Below are 16,555 nucleotides of genomic sequence, written 5' to 3' on the forward strand. Positions count from 1 at the left end.
CCAAAGAAACCACATCTGCTTATCGCAGCTGTTTGTGTAATTTTGGTTTCACTGAGTGAGTGAAGGCGCTGCCTGCAGCTGGTTAATGCAGTCACAGATTTTAAAATGCCGTCGACTGTCATAGACTCTTGAAGACTGGCTTCAGTAACCCTTGACGCTCTCCTGAGGCTGCTTATAGACCAGAACGACTGGCTGTGCTTCAGGAGTGAGCGAGGGTGCTCTCTGCAGATACCCCGAGAAAAACGCACAAACTGCTCTAATGGTCGCCAAAGCACGACTTTATTGATGCATGCTGAGGATTCACAATTTGTCATTGAGGTCGTCTTTATGGGGGAAAGGGTTCAGGCAGGAAGTGTGGGCACCGCCATGTCTGCGTTTCTAGCATCAACCTTGAAGTTCCACCTTAAAGGTCTTTATCGCTTGTTCCATTGTGGATTCAGGGTTTCCTCCCGAGGCTGGACCACTGTATTAACAATAGCTGTAATAAAAGAAAAAAGTAACAGGAAGCAGCAGAAGGGAAGGTTTCCACCGTACGATGAACAATCCCCAGATGACTTCACACATGGGTAAAATATTTGGAGGTTGGGTTATAAAGGCTTGATCGTCAGAGGGAAATTCCGAGGTTATTTTCAGCAGCGAGCAGACAAACGAACGGACGACGGCGGAAGCAGCGACTCTGTGCTCATCAGAAAAGACAAATGATAATAAATCTAAGGCTAACCCACAGAGAGCCGGGTGGAGGCAGATCTCCACCCACCACCACCAAGTCCTGCTCACAGGGGAGAAGCCGGTCGTGCCGCTGTAATCAGACTGAGGCAGAGGCAAAGAGCAGAGCTTACAGGCTCTACTGACAGACAGTGACTGTAAGGGTGACGTCTGTGGACTCACAAAGGTACCGTCTGTTTTCTGGACGGTTGAATCAAAGTTGTTGGAGCAGACGAAGTAAAGGTTTCCAGGAGAAGTCTGTGGGGGGACTTCAGACTAGGAGAGGAACCCATCAGTCTGAAAGTGGAACCACGGTTACATTTTTAACTGGATGAAGGAACGAAACAAATGTAAAGGAACCAAAGTCCTGAAGCTCCAAAAGGCCAACACCCTGAGACAGCGTCCACAGGCTGTTCTGGTTCTGGACCAGGGCTGCCACAGCTGTGTGAAAACCACCCGGGGGATTAATAAAGTTTTATTTAATCTAATAACTTTAATCTCAGCCAAACCGATTTACTCACGAACAAATAAAACCCTAAAAAAAGCCCAACAATAACATTTTTAGGTTGTCTAAGTGACTTATATATCACGTTTAACCTGAGTAGCGAAAGACGGCGGTGATCTGAAAACGATTTGTTGGGAGTTTGCGGTTCTCGGGCGCCTTCAGTGACCCTCGAGCTCCCGGTCAGCTGTCGAGCTGGTGGGTAGCAGACGTCTCCGAAAACGTCGAAGCACTTTTGCAAATATGTGGTGTCTTGATAAACGAGCAGATATTTGATGTTTACACAGCTACTTTCTCGCCTGAAAATATGTCAAAAGCTTATTTTGTGACCCAGAAAGATTAATAAGAGTAATTTTAAAACTAACTCGCTGCTGCCATTGTTGGAAACGGGAATTGGCTGGGCCGCGCTATGAATCCTGGGATATGGAAAGGGTCACGAAGGTTTTACACCAGACCCATCCTTCAAATCTGGGGAACGGATTGGGAGGAGTCTTTGAATTTGGACAGTCTTCGTCGTGTCGCTGTGACGTAATCAGCCTACAAATGCGGCCTCCGAAGGATGCGGCTCCTGAATTTGGACACAGCTACGATGCCGGAGGTTGCTTCTTCTTCTTCTTCGGGGTTTAACGGCAGCTGGCATCCTCGTAGATGCAGTGCTGCCATCTTCTGTTTCAGTCCTTTATTACACTCTTACAACCTACTTATTCCTGCGTCTTTCAGGATCTTACAAAGCTTCAAGTGACGCGTCGACTATTAAATTAGGCGTCGACAATTTTGATAGTCGACGTAACCGTGGCAGCCCTATACTGGACGTGGTTTGGTTATGAAACACGGACCAGAAAACTGATACTATGCAAATTATGCAGGAAACCGGCCCCCACCACAGACTCAAACACTGCAAACCTCTTCAACCACCTGCGCAAGAATCACATGACAGAGTATGCAGAGAGTTTATGGATGAGAAGCAAAAAGAGCCGTCGGGTGCTAAAAAATAAACCTCAGACTGCAGCACGCCGTGTAATAAACACTCACTAAGAGAACGGCGGCCGTTTGCATCGGTCAAAACACTCGACTCCAGCTACACGACGCGCAGCTGGAAACACTTCACGCCAGTCGAGCTGCCCGAGATTCACAGAATTTACAGAAAATGCATTATTGTGGGATTTATATCATTATCGGGATGAGAAATGTCTGTCGGGATATGAGCGTTTGGTCATATCGCACAGCCCTAGTGTCGGGTTTGGCTTTCACACTCTGACCAGCCGTGAGTCATTCCTGTGGGATTAGAGACAGCGGTCCCTCTTTGGCGGGCTCCACGTCCTTCCGTTGGTCCAGGTTCTGGTTCTGCTCGGCATAGTGGCTCAACAACCACCTCTCCACCTGCTGCAGCTCGCAGAGGTGGTGGAGTCTGTCCAAGATGGCCGAATGACGCCGAGGATTGCGGCGATCTCATTGGCAAGGAAGGAGTGGAGCTGGGAGCGAGGGGCCTGTACAGATGCAGTTTTATGTTTTCTCCAGACAAATAAAAACGAGAAACCACGGATTCTTCCTGCGGACGTTTGTCTGTAACATCTGAGAAGATCTCGGCACAAAGCCGAGGATCTCACATTCCATCAGCTCCTCTTCCTACGGAGCAGCTGAAGGATGGAGCAGAGAGGCTGTAATGGAAGCAAAGCCATAAGAGGATTAAATAAGGAGAGACAGGAAGAGACATTTAAGTAAATGCATGGTTGAGAGCATAATTCTGAATGAGAGAAAGCATTACGCAGAGAGGACGGCCTGATGGCCGAGCGCCAGGAGAGCGAGGGATGAAGAGCGGCAAACCGCCAGGAGTTTGACACCGGAGAGCCGTAATGGAAGAGATGGAGGGAGCACTTGCCAAGATATCGATTTATAAATTACCCGCAGTTTTGTGGCTCCGAGCTTAAAAAAAAGAAAGAGGGGGGGGTAGAGCAGCAGTTAGTGGTCCAATAATTCAATAATGTGTGAGCTGACAAGCAGGAAGGAGGCGGGGTGAACCTCCCAAATAAAAGCATCCGAGTTGAGCGTGCGTGTTATTTTAATAAAGAAGGAGACGACTGAAACTAAACTCAAAGGAAATTTTTGAAGCTCAGATAATTATTCAGAAATTTTCTCTTTTTTTACATTTTAGTTCAGAGTTTTGTTTTTTATTATTTATCTTTGATGCCATTAACTGTAAGGTGGGTCTAAATGTGGCGCTCCATCATCTACGTACAGTCTGTGGGTTCCACAGCTGTTGAGAATAAACATTAATGTAGTTCTTTAGGCTTTTATTGTGAAAAGCAGCGTTGTGCGTGTTTATAAAGGCAAGCTGTTGCCGCGGCCGTCATCTTGAACTTTGCTGTCACTGATTTATCGGCCTTTCTTTCTTGCTGTCGCCCGTGATGGCGACACCGCCGTCCCCGCTGCGGCGGTCTCGCTCAGTGTTTGATTACATTTGCCGGGACGACAATTTGGAATCTGTTTGGGTTCGACTTCCTGTTTGTGTCCAAAGCTGCTCCGAGGGTCTGTCGTCTCTTCTTCTTCTTTGTGTTTATTCTGAGCTGAATGGTGTCAAATGTATTTGTTGGCCTTAAAGCGTGAAAGTGAGAATCTGCAGGAAATAAGAAGATTTGTGCGTCTCCAGATTTTTCCAGTGAAATTGCTCCTGTGAACTGGGATCATGCTGTTCTTTAGTACGAGCTTTAACATGTTGATTCTAACATGCAGACTTTCTCTGATGCTGTAAAAACTTCACTGATAACAGACACGCTCACAGACTGGAGCTCGTTCACGCTTTTGTTCCCATCGTCCGTCTTTACCAGGAATTCTGTGGAAGCTTTAGGAAAAGTCTGTTTGGTGCCCCGACGATGGATCCGTGTGACATTACAGAGCTGCAGCTTTGTGTTAGAAACCGAGAAAAGTGTGAACATAACAGGAACATGACTCACCACCCTGGCATGAAAACAAAAGTGCGCCATCTGCTGTCCGCCACGCGTCACTACACGTGTTATAAAATGAGATGTTGTGAGTCTGTGGTCCAGGATGACTTCCACCCCTCTCGTAACGACCATCCGTCTGTGCTTCTGTCTAGGTGTCCACATTCTGATCGCGGTCGGCGCGGTGATGATGGTGGTCGGCTTCCTCGGCTGTTACGGCGCCATCCAGGAGTCGCAGTGCCTGCTGGGAACTGTGAGTCACGCTGAAGCTTCCCTGTGGACTTTCACACCTGCTAATAGTTTTAATGTTTCTTTGTGTGAGACGGTGCACGAATAACGATGTGAAAAGATGCCTCGCACCAGGTTTAGCTCCTGACTCATTTCCATCTGCAGGCCCACACAGCACGAAATAAACTGTAAGATATCAGGACACATGCTCAAGCATCCAGGCAAGGAAATCCCAAAAAGTTGAATCTGGACATTTTCAGAGAAAAAACGCTACGCAAGCATTTAGGAATTCAAATCCCTTCCTTATTCTCAGACTTGTTTAAAGTAATAAAAACAGATTTAGAGCGATGCACAGTCCTGCCTCCGTCTCTCCTGCGTCGCATCGAGAGTATAGAACGAATGTGTTACCGAGACTTTTATACCTTTTTCAGATGCTGCCTGTAAACATTCCCAACTGTACATTTGATAATTTAGATAAACTTTTTTCCAAATTGATACGGCGAGGCAAACGTCCAAGGATCAAGTTTCAAACATTAAAACTGTCAAACTGCAGGGGGGGGGTCGGCTGTTCTACGAGACTCCTGACTGTACGGGATCGGTCTGAAACTCGGTGGCTAAACACTGAGAAGACAATATGTGAAAGATCACTGGACTCCCTGCTTTTTTCTAACTTGTGCGTACGGGGAACGGACGAGGCTCACACTAAAGATTTGGCGCAGAATCAAACAAACGTTTGGTCTTCCAAAAGAAATTTCAATGTTATCAAGCCTCTCCTCCCTGCAGGGTTTTTCTCCTACTGTGGAAGACTTCAGAGCAGGTCAAATAACAGGCGTCATAAACTTCGTCATGTTGTGAGGACCTGAGCTCATTTGAACAGCTGAGACGTCGGCTTCAGCTTCCTTCTTCGGACTGTTTTAGATTTTTTGACAAAACATAAAGACTGGAGGCAAGTTTGGAGCCCTCAGCCGTCGAGGAAATATCTCTAAAATATTTCAAAGTAATTCCTCCCCAAAGCTGATCAGTCATTTCTATAACTCATTTATGAGTTTCAATACAAGTGCAACTTTGGATATTAAGGCAAGGTGGGAAGCGGAGACTGGCACTCAAGTCTCAGAGCACACCTGGGAAGAGGTGTTCAGTGAGGCCCAAGTCTCCTCTGAGACTCGGGCCTCACCGAACACCTCTTCCCATCTGGTGACTAATTCTGGGCTGTGGAGAGAATTTAAATGGAAGGTGGTCATGAGATATTTTAGACCCCCAGACATCGTTGCTAAAATGAACCAACTCCCGACACTTGTTGGTGAAATTGTGGTACTCACTTAGCAACCCACTCACACATATCCTGGCCGTGTCCAAACATTAGCTCAGTTTGGAATAAAGCTCACTACAGTTTCCCAACAACCATTAACAAAGGACCAACAGTTAGTGAGTCTTACCAACAGCAAAACAAAGTCTCTCGTAAGAATCTTGCTCACAGCAGCACTAAAGTGTATCACCATTAAATCATGACCGGCCTTCATGTAATATGTGGATTGATAAAGTAAGATTGATCAGATGGAGGGAATAACATCTGCTCTGTGGATGCAGAGAGGCTTGTTCAGTGAGCGATGGCCCATACATGCTTATTGTTTCAATAATCCAGCAGAGGTTCACTTTTTACTGCTGCTAAGATCGTCTTATTTAATATTATCTGAAGTTTGTGCTTCTACGTTGCCTGCGTCTGTTCAACTTGTGAACATTGACAAGTGTAAGTTGCAAGGTTGTAAATTATAATAAAAAAGTTATAATAAACGCAGCAGCTGCACGGTTACCTGCACGTGTTCTCTGAGTCGGAGCTCAGGTAGAAGGACGCTCGCGCTCACCTGCTGTGTTTCTGGCCCGTCCTGCAGTTCTTCGCCTGCCTCGTCATCCTGTTCGCCTGTGAGGTTGCAGCTGGCATCTGGGGCTACATGAACAGGGACACGGTGAGTGTGCACGCTGACACTGCAGGTTAAATCGGGCATGCCGCTCTCTGATCGGGAAGCGTTTGGTCCTGGTTGACACCTGGGATTAAACATGCTTCATATAATCAGCAACCACAGACTGTACTGAGGATATGACCCAAAATTCATATCTCGATATTCTTTACCTTGTGTGAGTTATTAGTCATTAGTGTGCTTCTGTCACCAGGCAACAACTAATAACTTTATTTAAACTTTTGCAGGTTACAAAGGAGATGAAAATCTTCTACGACAACGCCTACGACAGCGCAATTAACAGCAATATGCAGGAAAAGAACAATGCCGCCACCCTTGTCCTGAAGGCCTTCCATGAGACGGTACAACGCAGATATATAACAAAATGATCATGTGAATATTTTCTTATAAAGTAAAGGGTTTTCTGAGGCGTCCTGAACCTCGTCACCTTAAAGTACAGCAAACACTGAGAACACGGTGCATGAAAAGCGGCAGAGCTGAGATAATCACACGCATGCTTTGAAGGTCACGTACAACTTGGACGTGTTGAATTTGGGAATAAAAGTTGGGAATACCAGGTGAGCTGACTTTGGAATTAGCAGAAACTAAACTCCAAATCAGAGAGATGCAGGTAGACGTCGGGTTGCACCACGCCCTCTGTTGGAGCGTCTCGTCTGTCACCGCGTTTTCACAAGAGGGTGGAGCCCTGAGTTATCGGCTAATGCTAGCTAACACGAGACCCTCACTAAGACGAACCTGCTAATCACAAACATTAAGTCCGAATCTTCAAACTTCACTCAGCAAACCGGAGCTCCGCCCTCTGTGACGGCCTGTTAGGACACTGACCTCACAGCAGTCATGTTTTTGGTCACATGATGTCATTAAAAATGCTCCAACAGCACAAACACGGTGCAGTTAGCTGAGGTGCAGCTAGCAGCTACACCTAGCGGCTACATCCACCTGTCTGTCAAAGAGGCCACGCCCCTAATAATGCAAACTTTAAACCTTAATAGGATTTAAACAGGTGAGTTATAGAAACATCCTCCATGTACAGGAAACGATCCACAGAGACCAAACGGTTTGTGTAACAGGTTGTAAACATGTTTGTTTCTGCTGTAAAGTTGTAACACGGGAGTCTGCGGCCCCTTTTCCTAGAGTACCTACTCGGACTGACTTGGCACAGTTTGCCACGTTTTCCAGGGTTTTCCGTTAAAAACCAGGTAGTCTTTTAGTACCTGCTGGGGTTCTAAGTGATCCAGACAGGTACTAAAATGTGATGTCGTCAGACCGCACGCAACCGATTGGCTGGTCAGTAGCGTCACTCGACGAGTCACGAGAGCGTCTCGTTCACAAAAATCAAAACTGCCATTTTTGAAACTCGGCTGCAAAACAACGCCGTGATCCCCCGAGTGTGACGAACACCCACAGACCGAGCAGCAGGTAAATATTAGCTTCGATGTCCACCTTTGTTGGAACGTTCAGATGCGCCGACGCTTTGCTATGACGAAAGGCGTGCAAACAAGGTACTACTGGGTTATAATGGAAAACCAGTCGACCCGAGTAGGTCAAATGGAAAAGGGGCTTATGGGGACGGACTCATTGCTGCTTCTGCTGGACATTAGAGGAACTGCAGTTGTGGTGCTTGTTTGTCGGAGGTTTCCAGGTCTTTACTGTGTTGTCTTTGTGTTTCAGCTGAGCTGCTGCGGTAAAGGCACAGGCACTAACCTCCTTACACTGCTCACAGACAGAACTGGAATTACCAATATTTGCCCCAGTAATACATTCACGGTAAGTACAATCATTTATTTCAGTGGTTTAATCTTTGCTCGCATGCTTCTGGCTCACGGGGAGAACAAGCAGGACCATCATTTAGCTCTCTGCAGAAATCATGAAGTTAGTCAAAAAAGCTCCATAAACTTTGCTGTGAGACATTTTCTCTCTGCTGTATACTTGCACCAGGCAAACGCAGGGGGCGGGGTCATTCATGTTTGTGTCCTGTCTCACCATCAGGAACACGAGCCTCTCGGCACGACTCGGTGCATTGATAGCGTTGGCGGGTTCTCCTGTGCTGCTGTAAAATAATCTGCTCTTGGTAACCTGACGCAGTCACGGGGGGCTGTTCCACTTCCTGTTAAACCGTGGTATCGAAAGTAGTTGCAGTTCACCCGAGAGCACAGCAGGGGGCGCTTTTAGTCCACTGAACAGAAGTGAATGGAGCTAGACTGAGATAAAAACGTATATTTAAGTTTCAGTTAAATGAATGGAAGTGGTTGAGGCTGTGCAGCTGCTCTCCACAAACCGAGAACATTTCACTTCAAAGTAAAAGTCACATCTTTTGAGACTTTTACTTTGAAGGTACATCGTCTCCATTTTCAGTTTGTGTCACACGTTTTTTTTTACCACATAGCCAGCAGTGTAAGTAAAGACTTGCCAGACAAAAGATTTAGAGAACATCGAGACAGCAAAAGCCTCAGAGTCCAAAGATCTGCAGGAGGCTGTTCTGTATGCAGCCTGCAGCTTCACACGAGGCTTAACTCCACTTGTTGGCAGCGTTACTGAAGTGACCCGAGGTCGGTGCAGAGCTGCGCGGCTGCCAGAACACAGAAGTGTTTAAAAGAAGCACTTTTTACTTTGTCTGTTGCTGATTTCTGTGAGAGGAAACTCATCAGGAGGAGGTGGGGCCTAACGCGCTGAACACGTGGACACAGCAGGAAGCTAAAGTAGCGTTAGCATGAATAAATGAAAGCAGTGTTACAGAATAAATGAGCTGAAATATTAATGACTGATAAATAAATGAGTGTGTGTGAGCTGAGGTGGCTGTAAGAGAGAAGCTCACAGATGATGTGTGATCAGCTGTCTCTATGGCAACGTTCACTCTGCAGGCGAAAGCGCATCAAATCCGGCGTTTTTGACCCTCTGCGACCCACATGACAGCGTGAACGGCACAAATCCGATATTTTTAAATCCGATCTGGGTCACTTTCGTATGTGGTGCTGAATCCGATACATATCCGATGTTTCAGAAAGCGACTGCTGTTTGATTGTCATGTCGCATTAAATCCGCCTTTTACGTCACTGACACAAGACAGACTCCGATTATCAGCGCCGGAGAAGACATCGTGAACACTTCCTGTCCATCCAGTACAACTGTTGGGAACAACGTTGGAGAAACGTGAACATTTTATTTGTTCTGTATAATCTGCAGCTTTCCTCTAAAACAGCAACAAGGATCATTATTAGGCCAAATGTAGAAAACACAATAACTTTATAACTTAACGTAAAGTCCGAGGTCTTTATATTAAGGCCATCAGTCACACATACTGTTGCTCTGGGTGTAAACTGAGCGCGTTGTGTGTGACGTCTTCTTTTGCGCATGCGGGCGCTTTGAGCGTTCACACTAGAGCGCGTTTGCTGTCGCATTTTGTTTGTAGTGTGAACGAGCAGACAAAACAATCGGATTTGGTCAAATAATTTGAATTGAGCATCAAGACCTGCAGAGTGAACGCAGCCTGAGACTGGTCCACAAACAGGAAGTGAAATTCCTAAACATTAAAACAAAGTTTTTCCTCCATCTATCCAAAACTTAAAATAAAAGATTCCTCAAATGAAATCGTGGTTTAAGAGAATAAAGAAATGCCGACACGTGGTGTTTGTAAAAATGTGAAGCAGCAGGAGAGCAGGGTGCATTCTCTCTGATCTCCAGTAGGTGGCGTGTTTGAATGTTTTGTTTTTGCTTTGCAGAACTGCCACGACAGAATCAACGAGCTGTTCCACGATAAGATTTACCTGATCGGCATCGCCGCGCTGGTGGTCGCCGTTATTATGGTGAGAACATGAACATCACACAGTGCTGCTGCTCGTAAATGTGCTGAAGGCTGAGGGGCAGCTTCGATTGTTTCAGAGAGGATACGTCCTCATACAGTCATCCTCAGCCACGTAGAAGCCCCACCCACTTGCTCTTTAAACCTCCTGTGTGAGGGGCTGCCAATCAGAAGGTTGACTGAAAAAGGGAGGAGCTGAAAAAAGAAGCTTATTTTAGATGAACTGAGCTCAGTGTAAAGTAAAGATTATTACAAACTGTGAATCCACGGCTGCAAATATGAAGCTAGAAATGAGTGGGATAGACCCCCTTGAAGATGAAGGTGACCCCTGACCTTTCCTCAAGCACCATTGGCCCTTTTTAGCTCATGAGCATGAAAAATCGTATTTTATTGGGTAGTCTTTTGGTTTTTGTGGCTGTATGTAGGACAGCACTGAAGTCTGTGAAACGCAGAGAAAACCGAGTCTTTCCTGGTGCGTTAGTGAAGCTGATGCGCTGCTGCTCCCTCGGTCAAAGACGACCATCCCACCTTCTCGTGTCAAAAAGAGTCTCAGTGATAATCAGGAGGCGTTAAGGCGGCGCGAGCGCATGAATGCTGTCGCCGAGTGGAAATCGTAGATGCTGTAATGATGTAATGTTGTGACGCAGCCCTGACAGCTTCCTCTTCTTCCTCAGATCTTCGAGATGATCTTCAGCATGGTGTTGTGCTGCGGGATCCGCAACAGCCCCGTGTACTAAAGCGCCGGGGCTCCGGCCAATGAACGAGGAGAGGATGACCTCGCCCTCTCCTTCGTTTGTTTGTTTTTTTATAACCAGGAAATGCCACATGTATTGCTTGCTGGATTTTAGTCAGCTGTTAAAGACAATATCCTGTTTTTCTTACACTGTCAAAGATCATTTTTTATTGTTATTTTGTTAGTCACAGATGCTGTTATGCATATTAGAGCAGTGTTTAATGTAGATATGCTGTCACACACGGTCCAGGTGCTGTAATCTGATTAGTTTACTGCTGTCCTGCCTACGTCCACGCTCTCATATCGGCCTTTTCTGGATGTTATCCCCACGTTTTCTGTATAAACTGTATATAAATATATGTGGACAGTGCTTCATGTCTGCCTGAGCATGGAGGTTGTTTATCATGAGCTTTGTTCACAAACACTCTGTGGATTGATCCAGACTGAAGGCATACATGACCGGCGCGCTCTCTCACACTCACACACACACACACACACACACACGCACACACGCACGCGCACACACGCGCACACACACACAGACAGACACACAGACACACACACAGACACACACACACACACAGACAGACACACACACAGACACACACACACACACACACACACAGACAGACACACACACACACAGACACAGACAGACAGACACACACACACACAGACACACACACACACACAGACAGACACACACACACAGACAGACACACACACACACAGACACACACAGACAGACACACACACACACAGACACAGACAGACAGACACAGACAAACAGACACACACACACAGACACACACACACACACACACACAGACAGACACACACACACACACAGACAGACACACACACACAGACAGACACACACACACACACACACACCCCTCTGGTCATACTGTGGGATGTTGTCAGGAAATGCAATGTTTAATCTGAAGCTGTAACCAAAGTCCGTGACCTCTGACCCCGTTTGCTTTCTTTCTGCGGTGGTAAACTATGATCGTCATGTCAGAATCAGAGCCTCAGAGTTTAATGTTCGGCTCACTCCTGCAGTCGTGTACTGGTCACGTGTGTTTCCCAGCAAACCGGTTGTCCTGGTAGGCAGCTGGTTGTGTTTGCTCACAAATAAAACTATGGGCTGCTAAAAAGGATTCAAAGCAGAAATTTAAAAGCCCACAAATAATAATTAATGTTGCATCTTAAATTCATGTCATATTTGGCACATTTGAGTCATTTTGTGCATTTTGCCCTTATTTTGAAATCCCCGTACTTACAGCCCGTCCGGTTGAGCCTCGGCAGTCTAATCTGACATGTTTATGTGGTCATCGTCCCTCCACCTTCGTTAGCCGCGCACTAGCAGTTCATCTGTTGTGTTGTCGTCATGGTAACGAGCGTGGCTCTATCGGCGCCGTCCGAGCTGACCCGTGCACGTGCAGAGCGCCTTCCGTCCCAACTGTTCCCGCCTCATCGGCCGACCGCTAGCTGCACAGCCCCACGGGCCTCTAACCTCTCCTTTAAATCATAGCGTCTCGTGTAACCCTCCATATAATCGTAGCTTTTCTCAACCAATTAAAACTTTGCCTTGTTAACTAAGTGGCGCTGGACAGTGCGACGTACAGCTCTGATGTATCGTACTAATGAAAATAATGACGGCTGTAGAAACAGTGTATGCCTTTCTTCTCTTTGTATCGTAATATCTGTCTGGTACGTCATCACAGGAGGAAGGGGAAGGTTTTGTGACAGCGCCGATGAAGCGTTGATGCTGCCTTTTGAATAACCGCTGCATAAATCTCCTCTCTGCTCTGTAGACTTTGGTTTGCCCAAATATAAAGGGAATAAATGTATTTTACAAATAACCTTTCAGCTCTTCTTGTCTTTTATTTGAGGAAAGGTGACTGTTGGAAGAGGGGGTCGCTTCTACCTTCAGTCAGGGCTTGGTGGTTGTTAGCGAGTGCAGCAGTGTGAGCTCCTTAGTCGAGCTTTGGTTGGCATCAAGGATGCTGCACTTGTTGCTTTCATATATTTGAGAGCACAGGTGTCAAACTCGAGGGTGTCCTGATGAAATTAGCAGCTCAGCAAGACTTGACTCGATGCTGAGGAGGCGATTCAGCATTTGATTCATGTTACATCAGGAGTGAGTGAACGTGGTGCAGTAAAAGTACAGTTTTCTAAACACTTCTTTAAATGGGGGGGCGGGCACCTCAGCGTGCAGTCGGCTTTATTCAGGTGTGTTGCAGCAGCGACGCATAGAAGCGTTTCAGCAAAGCGGCCCTCGAGGACTGCAGTTGTACTTGTATAACCTTGTGGTGCAGCCTGCATTACCTGTGGCCTCCTGCGGGCTTTTTTGGTAGGTCCTGTTTGATTTTCTGTCACTTTTCCTCCCGCTAAGAGTTTCACGGCCACGCTGACACACAGATGGACCTGCTGATGATCCCTGGCAACCGTAGAAGACCAGCAGCTGCTTCAAACGTCTCAGCGATGTTAAAGATGTCGGATGGCACCAAATCTTCTTCATCTCAACGTCACAAAATCAAAAATCCTGTTTTTCAGAGAAACCGTTATCCTTGTCTAAAGATTGAAGGTTCTTTGTCTCACGCGTAGTCACACAGTGAGCTGCTGCTTTAGAAACAGGAAGTAAACGATTGCTGCGTGTTCTGTTTCAGCCTCGTGTTAAAGTCAAACTTGCACTTTTATACTTGGACATAAGTCACACATTTCATCTCACATCAGCTGTTTTTACAGCATTTTCTGCTCCACCATCTCTGATTAGCATCAACATGGTACAAAGTTTGAACAAGTCCAATTATTTCTGCAAGTTTTTGGCTTCAGATATCAAATATTTTTGAACATCAATAGTTTTGGAAAACTGTGTTTTGACCTTTCGGGACCTTTTTTACTCACTCACGCAATGTTTGAATATTAAAGTCTGAAAGTTTCACTGATCTTTACCATAAAAGTAGGTCAGGGTGTGTAAACTGGTGCAGTCAGTGTTAGTCAGCACTCGGCTAAACTCCCACATTTGAGGGGGCACTAAGGAAAAACTTCATATGGCAGGGCTGCAGACTAACGTTTGTCACGGCTGCACTGGTGTGCCGAATTTTTTTTCCCTTATGCGCACCCAAATTTTTCAGCCGCATCGCATAACACGCAGTTTTACATGCGCACTTTTAAGGAGGTTTTTCAGCCCATGCAGACAATACTCATTTGTAAATGATGAACTAACAATCTTTTCAACACAAAGTCCTTTAGTTGAAGCACATTTCTACCAGAAAGTTGCTGAAAAACTGCTTGTGCTTAAAGTGCTTTGGCAATATTGTAGACAATGTTGAACTTAATCATCACATCGACCTCTGGCGACCTGTTTGCTGCCTGCCGCTGAAAGGCCGTGGGGCGAGGGGACACCTGGGCATTTATTGCAGCGTATAACGTGTTTCTGGATACACTGCTGCTTTTCAGCGCTCAGAGGTTGATGTCTCCATGTCAGAGCTGGCTGTGAATTTCAGACCTTAACAAAAATGTAGCAATAGTTCTTTTCATCTTTTCTCATTACCCACAGGCTGCTCACTAGAGCTGCGTCTCATCACTGATTTCACTCAAACCGTCGCACTGGCGCGACATAGGATTTGTTTTTTTGGTCGCACTCTAGAGTCAGGTCACTGTTTTTGACTGGTTTGTATGACTTGTGTGTGTGAAACACGTGGCTGCAGTATTTGATCAGCACAACATGAAAGCTAATCTAGAATAACGTGTTCTTTATTTAGCAACTAAAGGTTTCATGTTAAAAATCCTTCTGTGTTATATTTTGGCGTTACTGTGAAATTTAACGTTGTCCTGTTCAGAAACTGTCCCTCGATGTCTTTTGCAAAGTAAAGGTAATAAAGGCCCTGATGGGGGGGGGCTGGGGCTGCTGGCTCTTCGTGGTGCAGCCTGCTTATTGTACACGTCCTGTGATGGATGCTGCAGATCAGCAGGGAGCGCTTCAGAGCGCTTCAGGACACCTACACCAGGAGATGCCGGACTAGAGCAGCGCAGATACTGAAGGACCCGTCCCATCCTGGCAACAAACTGTTCCAACTTCTGCAATCTGGTAGAAGGTTCCGCATCATCCGGGCAAGGACAGAGAGACTCAAGAGGAGCTTCTATCCCCAAGCCATCCGTGCCCTAAACACACACACCCGCCCTCTCACATCATCTATAATTGACTGAGACAGGACTCTTCCAGACACTAAACCAAGGCACAATGTACATTTCAATTCCTTTAATTTTAAATATGTTTATATTGTCTATCCTGTAAAATAGTCAGATGTCTATTCATATTAATGTACAGAATTCACCTGCTTGCTGCTACTACTGCACATTCACCCAGTGTATATACTATATGTGTATGTATATAATGTTCTTCCTCTACACCCCCCCCCCAATTTTTGCACATGTCGAGGAGCGTGTCAGGCTACATTTCACTGTGTGTTATACTTGTATAACTATGCATGTGACAAATAAAGAACCTTGAACCTTGAAACGCTCGCCAAACACGCTTTATGGTGCAACCCGGGCCTGACGCCCTACAGGATGGCCCCCGTGCCCCCACCTCCTCCACCCTTTCTCCACCATTTATTCCTTTTTCATTTCAGTGTTTAAAGTTAAAAACCTATTTTAAAGTTCTGTAACTGTTTCAGTCGATGGACGATCGTGTTACAGAATCAGGATCGCGTCTGATCACGGCGGAGAGATTTCCCTGTTACGGGAGTCGAGGTCTTTGGGCAGCGCTGACAAACAGCTTCTCTCCTGCACTCGCTTGGCTGGGAGGTTGATTTGTGGCGTCCTCCTCCCCCCCCCACCATCCTTTTTGTTCTTTCCCCCCACACCACCTTCATTTGTTTCCACAGGATGTGTGAGGAGTTCCCACAAACGCCGTTTACTAATCATGAGGACTGTCAGACCATGAGCTGAGCCTGTCCTCGTATTCCTGCCGGTTTTCCAATTTCCTGTCCTGAGATGCTCTGTGATCCAGCCCTCGTCCAAAGAGGTCTTTTTAGGGAGGCGGTCTCGCTCTTTATTTGTTTTGTTTTTTAGTTGAGATTCATCACAAACAGTAAAAAAACAAACTGGAAAGAATCAAACGAGTGAAACTTCTTCTGGGCTGAAACCTCAGCTTGTCTGTAGCTTTGTTGCCTCTAAACAAAATCAGAGCAGCGTGTTCTCTGCTGCACACCGCAGGGCTTTCTGCACATATTTCTGGGTTTGTGAAAGTCACACAAAGAGGTCGTGACCTGTGTGTGTGTGTGTGTGTGTGTGTGTGTGTTGCTAAATGCAGTCCTGTGTGCATCCAAACCCAGATAGGGTGGTTTGTGTGAAAGTCCGTGGTTTCTGCAGCAGGATCCCTCCCTGCTCCCTCCTGACGTATTGCTGCTCCTCACTCTCGCCTTCCCAGACCTCCCCCAACTATTTCCACATTCCTGGACCCTTAAACAATCACGATCTCTCGACTTATTTCACAATCCCGCTCGTACCCCTGTTCAAAAGTTGCTAAAGAAGCACAGAAGCCAGCTAACTTTCTGTCGGTACACATTAGAAACACACGTCTGAGTGTGAGCACGTTGTTTTTGTGAATCGACAGTCGAGTTTGGAGCTAAACGTCTGACCCCAGCTCGGCCCTTCTGTCGG

The 16,555-nt window shown here is 46.3% G+C and overlaps 1 protein-coding gene across 1 annotated transcript in view; it reads left to right on the forward strand.

Moving 5' to 3' along the window:
- The window catches only part of LOC146718047 (CD81 antigen-like), a 28,738-nt gene extending 15,991 nt beyond the window's left edge, over positions 1-12,747 (forward strand). Inside the window, exons 3-8 of the mRNA XM_085465392.1 lie at positions 4,302-4,399; positions 6,264-6,338; positions 6,578-6,691; positions 8,022-8,117; positions 10,070-10,153; positions 10,824-12,747. Coding sequence (XP_085321518.1) covers positions 4,302-4,399; positions 6,264-6,338; positions 6,578-6,691; positions 8,022-8,117; positions 10,070-10,153; positions 10,824-10,886 — 530 coding nt within the window. The 3' untranslated portion in view covers positions 10,887-12,747. The remainder of the gene's footprint in view (positions 1-4,301; positions 4,400-6,263; positions 6,339-6,577; positions 6,692-8,021; positions 8,118-10,069; positions 10,154-10,823) is intronic.
- Positions 12,748-16,555: the final 3,808 nt, after the last annotated feature.

Source organism: Copadichromis virginalis, linkage group LG1, assembly GCF_057382275.1.
Source record: "Copadichromis virginalis isolate Kocher_CV1m ecotype Utaka linkage group LG1, C_Virginalis_male_GT1.1, whole genome shotgun sequence".
Classification (NCBI taxonomy): Eukaryota; Metazoa; Chordata; class Actinopteri; order Cichliformes; family Cichlidae; genus Copadichromis; species Copadichromis virginalis.